The sequence below is a fragment of the Pagrus pagrus genome, assembly GCF_965226575.1.
Source record: "Pagrus pagrus genome assembly, chromosome: 1".
NCBI lineage: Eukaryota > Metazoa > Chordata > Actinopteri > Spariformes > Sparidae > Pagrus > Pagrus pagrus.
This window is the reverse complement of record NC_140185.1, coordinates 30,781,477-30,787,558: the sequence shown is the minus strand read 5'-3', so window position 1 is coordinate 30,787,558 and position 6,082 is coordinate 30,781,477. Positions and strand designations below refer to the sequence as shown.

The following is a 6,082-nucleotide window of genomic DNA, read 5'->3' as shown; positions in this document are numbered from 1 at the left end:
ATTTTTTATTTCATTTATAAAAGCAATAAAAGAGGAAAACAATTAAGGGGGCGAATGCTTTGTATGTAACACAAGTGAATGAAACAAACCCATTTAGAGGTCAATGGGTGCCTAATGTTTTTAAAAAAAAAATTTTAAGGTTTTAAACTAAATGTATAGATTACTTCTGTTGAGTAAACGCTGTTAAATAACCTCATCTCCGTCTCTTTGTTATTGATCTTTTTAATTTATTTATGCATGCGTGTCTGGCGCATGCGCAGTGCAAACCCGGGGAGGGCGAGAGACGGAATGTTCTAGTTCTCGCACGGAAGTCTCGCGCACATTTGGCAGCCACGGAGGCGCAACCAAAAGCATCAACAGCGACTGGAGCGACGAGAAGGGAACCGACGGCCCTTCGGCTGAGCTGATTTGGATTTCGGGCGAGAGAAGCGTCGATTAATAACATGACCAGTGGGTATCGACATATATTATGACTGTAAGACATTCATGTACTTAACTCGATTGCACGTAGTCTGTGGTCGTTGTTTTTTTTCGCCGTTAGCCTTGGCCACCACCGACCCGGGTCCCGTCTATTTGCTGAAATGGACGTAACCGTTTTTCTTTTTTTTTTCTCCCCTCCGTAGACATCACGCCAGTGTTGTCGCTCTTTTCGGTTGTAAACAAATCACGCCAGTGGCTGTGCTGTCGGTGTGTTGACAGGCTTCTGCTGCAGTGTGTGTGTGTGCATGTAGCTACTTAGCTGTGTGTGGTTGTTTTATTGTGTGCGTTGTTTTGTTCGTCAGTCAACATCGACAGGCCACTGGGCCGTTTTGGAGTCCAGCTATTAGCCGAAGCCTCGGCCCTCTGTTAAGCCATAATTAGCGGACATAGCGGATATTTCTTTTTGACTTCTGACTGACAAAACTGCTCATCTTCGTTTTTATGTCCTCAGACGTGGCAGCGCCGTCGTTGCTCGTCGTTAATTAGCCCACTGAAGACCATCCGTGATACGAAGGAAGACGCTGCTCCGGAGCGCCCCCGTGCCACGTCGGCTGCTTTTATACGTTGCACCAGTTTTATTTCTGCCATCACACAGCCGTGCTAAACAGGAAGGAGCTGTCTGTCATTGCACACTATTTTTTTTTATAACGTCAAACAAACAAGTGTCTTTTTTTTAGTTTTATATTCTTTTTTTTTTATTAGAAGTAGGATTTCAAGGGTGCAGCTGAGGTGTTGGTCTTCAAGGTGCCATTGTTTCTGTTACATTGTCGTTTCCTTTCCTTTTTTATGTCCGACCTGCAGGAGGAAACCAACGTGAGCTAGCACGCATGAAAAATGCGAAAAAAAGCACTGACCAGTCCAAAGGGAAGAGGGGCGACGATGGGCTGTCTGCTGCTGCTCGCAAGCAGAGGTAGGCAGCAGCCTTGCATGACATTTTTAGGAATGGGATGCACACAAACTTGAGCAAAGTACTTCAGCAGCACTGCATGTTTTGTCATGACTTGGCATGTAGGGTTATGCAGACTATTCCAATCTGGCTGATTTTGTGTATTATACATACTGCAAAACCTTAAGGTACATTTTGGTAAAAGCAACACACGTTATAAAAGGAGGACATATTAGTCGCATCTCTGTTTTCTGTGCAACAGTAGAGTCTGCCCTAACAAAGTCTCTCTGAACCGCCCTTTCTCTCCCAGGGATGCCGAGATAATGCAGCAGAAGCAGAAAAAATCCGATGGAGATGGGGGAGACGGGAAAGGTGGCACCAAGACCACCGCCAAGTAGGCTCCAGAATGACATCGCAGACGAGTTCAACTCAGTGTTTCAATAACATCCCATGTTCAGCATTCTTCCTGATATTTATGAGATTGGGTCTGCCATGTTTGTCTAGACTCAAGAATCTAGGATCCTACATTCTTCCCTATGGCAAATGACATTGCTTGTTGGACTTGTTATTTTTCTCGGTAAAAATTATGTCTGAGCAAGTTAGCGATTGTCCCATGTTGCTGCTGCATGCAGAAGAGCATCGGTGGTGTAATCAGCAGGAGAGAGACGAACAATTCTTGACACAAAGCATCCATGTAACAGTTGTGTATTTTTGTACAATAATGTCCCCTGCTGGTTTTAAATAAAGTGTATCTTTTTAGTTCATGCTTGCTTGAGTTACTCTGAATGTTGTTGTTGGAAGACAGTTTGTGTCGTATGTTCACATGATGTTCGTGGGAGTACTGAATGGCAAATGTTAACTTTTCAATTGTTAGATTTTCCTGAGTTTATTCTGCTATTTAGATAATTTGTATAACATTAATTAACTGCAAATACTAAAATGTAAGTATTTTCTGTAAACCAAAGGTGAATAATAGCTGTGATGAAAGTTAAAATACAATTTCACCCAGGCACTTGAAACCATTTAAACCCTCCCTGTACATGAATAAATATCTCAATCCATAAATGTAAATTTTCTAGAAAGACATTACCGCCTAGTATTACTGAATAATCAAAAATGTCCTTGATAAACATGCTAGTTTCTATAAAATTATTTAATATGATAACAACAAACTTTATTTTTAGATCACTCCTCAAACAAAAGTAAAAAGTGTGTAACAGTGAAATTAAATGACAAAAAATACAAGAAGAGCTGAATTAAAATCTTAATAAAAAAATTAAAACCAATAAAATAAGCAGGCAAATAAGATAAAATCAGGGTATGCTTTCTGATTAAAGTTTGCTTTTAGAAGAGACTAATAAAAGGAGAGACTGTCTCAGGCAACCTCATTTCCTCAGGCAGGTCCTTCCAGAGCATCATCATCTGATTTGTGGATAAACACTTAACAATCTGACAAGAGACAGTTCACCTAAAGACACTAAACAAATTATTTTATTCTATCTTTAAGAATCCAGGTGTACAACTCATCAAATAAGGCATAACAAATGAAGAAATGTTTGTAATCATTGAACAGATTGCCACGACATTGTCTCTCTGTCTCACTGCGGCAGGATGCAACCGACCTGATGGCTTCATATCATAAACAGTGGTTGTACAGCACAGTGTGCTCATGACCTCCTTACGTCAGTCGTCTATCAGACTCTGCAATGTGTGCATACCAGAGAAACGCAGTGGGCTATTATGGGTGCAGTACTATGTGCACAAAGTCATACCAAACTCCTGCAGTACACTGGAAGAAGATCCAGGATGGCAGCGAGACACCCTACAAACTTAACCGATCATGGGCTGCTCAGAGGAAACCCTCCACATACACAGAACAAACACTGAAAGACGTAATAAGTACAGTCCCTACACAGTATCCCCTACATAGTTACATATTGATATTAGTTAGAGAATATCTCTTTATCCTATTTTCAATAAACAGGCCAAGATATAACATCCTGCCCTCATAACTTGTGGTTAAAGGGAGGATACGTCTGTGTTGTGTAAGGCTGGAGTCTGCCAAATTCACTATAATTAAATAAAGTGTGCCAGCAGACGTTATAGTACTTTAGAGGCGTTGCGACCACTAGGTGGAAGCACACACCAAGCTATTTCTTCAACCTCGTTCTGACTGGTTAACGTTGGATTCTGTCAGAATGGTAAAGTGTGTGAATTGTGTTTGATTTGGTTAAGGGGTGTGTGCCCTCTCTGCTTCAGACAGTTACAAGAACACAAATTATGGAGGTTATGGGTCGAATCACACAATCAAAATGAAGCAAGTACACAGACACACACACACACACACACACACACACACACACACACACACACACACACACACACACACACACTCGAGCACTGTTATTCCAGCACATTTGACTGTCATCCTCCAACCTAAGTGCATATTGCTGATATTTTATGGTGCCAGTAAGCTACAGCTCAGCCTATTTATAGTCAATAAGCTGTGTGTCTACTTACTGAAATCCAGCGGGTTTGTATCCTCAGTTCTCAGATTACAGGGCGTATAATTAAGTCACCAGTTTAGCTTTTTTTCCCATCTCAGATAGCAGGGGGGGGGGGGGGGGGAGTAGCTGAAGAGCTGAATAGTGATGAGGAACAAACGCAGCATCAGCAAGTTGCCTAAATTTAAGAAAATTCAAACCTTATCCGCTATCATCCATGATGCCCTGCTCACAGCTTTGGGTAGATCTCACTTAAATTCCAGCATAAGGCCCAACAGACTGAGTGGGTTCTGGCAAGTTTTCTTAAAACAGACCAAGAAAAGGAGCTCGGTGGTAATGAGACACAGGACGCAAAAGAAAAAGACGAGAGCCAGCTCATTTAATTAAATTCATACAAGGAGCCTCATCTCTTTATGCCTCCTCTGCTGAATTTGTTGAGATAGGAGAGCACTGCATTGTTGTAGCAGAACTGGTGCGCTCCTATTTACACTGTTCAATAGTCCAGTGTCAAAGGACAAATTGGAGAGAAGACGGACAACAATGTACTGTAGCTGCTCGGCTTTACATGTGTTAAATATGGCCTCAAATTACCCATAATAAAGATGCCATTCACTCTAAGTAAAGTCAAACCCTATATATCCTCTCGCTCTTTAGAAATCCAGCTTCGGCCACATACTGTGTGAAGGTAATGACAAATTAGGGCCGATTACTTTCATTGACGATTAATGCGCGGATCATTTACTGAATTCATTGATTAGTTGTTTGGTCTGAACAATGTCACAAAATTGTGAAAAATGTCGATCAGTGTTTCCCAAAACCCAAGATGAACCCTTAAACATTTTATTTTGTCCACAACTTAAAGAAAGATATTCTGTTTACTGTCATAAAGAAGTAAAGACACCCGAAAATATTTTATTTTGGGTGCAAACTAGAAAATGTTTACATGCTTTAATGTTCAAAACCCGCACTATTTTTTCATACCTTCCACTGCTGCTGCACCTCTATTCACGCTCTGTCTGAACGCTACATTTTAGTGCCAGTCTCATTAAGGCCAGTCTGCTCGGATTGGTCATTTCTCACAGGCCTGAGCAGGCACCGCCCGCTGTGTTTCAGCATCAGCTCTGCTGGTGTTTTTGCAGTGGCTGACAGGATGACTGTGACATCACAACCTTACAGAAGTCCTGACGGCCTGTTTGAAGGCACAGTTTCTGAGTATGAGAGTTTACGAGTGCTATAACCTGACCAGCTGGACCGACCGAGGGAGGAAGAGAGTCAGAATAAGAGCCATGCTAATCCATCTCAGGCTGCTCCTGGCTAATGTCTGATTGCAGGAAAAGGAAATGGACAAAATGGGACACAGGCTTGCCAAACAACGTGAAATCAGAGACTGTAGTGCCCACAGGGACCTGACTCCATCACATCTTGGATCAAGCTGCTGCACTCGACGGGTGGACCGTGTTCTGAGCTGACAGACCGCGGGACGAGGAGAGGTGGACTCTGTGTTTATAACATTGATGCTTGGTGCTCACACACAGAGTTTCCCAGATGTTGAACTTTGGATAAGAAGATGCCGACCACATTATCATCGCCATCTTGTTGCTGCTGTTTACATTCACCCTGATGCAGATTCAAAAGATGCGCTGCATATTTATGCATATTTGTATATTTAAACGTTGTATACATGTTCTGTAATTTGTGTCGCATGAGGGTGTTTACAGACTTCGTTATACAAGCCTGTGTTGTATAATGATGATAGAATTACCTCGTACCTTGTACTTTGTACTTTGTACCCTGTTTCCTACACGAAACTCAAAAAGGCTTGAGAAGAATGTTTGTACGACGGTTCAGTAAAGAGTACATCCACAGGTTCATGTCCCGCCGGCACAGGGAGGTTTTGAGTTAAGACTTGGGGCTTCAATTCACTCTTCCCTCCAAGATCCACTGCTTTACAGCACGCAAGATCTGCTTTTAGACACGCTACCCCCTGATTACAAGGTCAGAAGCCAACAGTGGAACTCTCCGCTTGTATTAAGGAGCCCAGGTGTGAGTCTCTGGATGGCCACTGCTCATTTCCCCCGATTATACATCCTCCAGACTGCTGCTGTGATAAATCCTGGTGGCTCAATTAGCCAAGACACACACAATGATACTATCGTTCTGGGTTTGGGACCTATGTTGCTCTTTCATCACCTCATTTTATCGCCACTTCTAT

At 42.3% G+C, this 6,082-nt stretch overlaps 1 protein-coding gene across 1 annotated transcript; it reads left to right on the top strand.

Annotated features, from left to right (window-relative positions):
* Nucleotides 1-308: 308 nt before the first annotated feature.
* Nucleotides 309-2,130, top strand: serf2b (small EDRK-rich factor 2b). Its single transcript, XM_084378462.1, has 3 exons — nucleotides 309-450; nucleotides 1,282-1,390; nucleotides 1,677-2,130. Exons 1-3 carry the CDS (start codon nucleotides 444-446, stop codon nucleotides 1,762-1,764), a joined length of 204 nt encoding a protein of 67 aa, XP_084234588.1. The 5' UTR covers nucleotides 309-443; the 3' UTR covers nucleotides 1,765-2,130.
* The last annotated feature ends 3,952 nt before the right edge of the window (nucleotides 2,131-6,082 follow it).

What these genes read in the sequence shown, in the direction of transcription:
- serf2b (XM_084378462.1), top strand. An exon ending in GCTGCTGCTCGCAAGCAGAG is followed by an intron (nt 1,391 to 1,676) that starts GTAGGCAGCAGC and finishes TTTCTCTCCCAG; the next exon opens with GGATGCCGAGATAATGCAGC.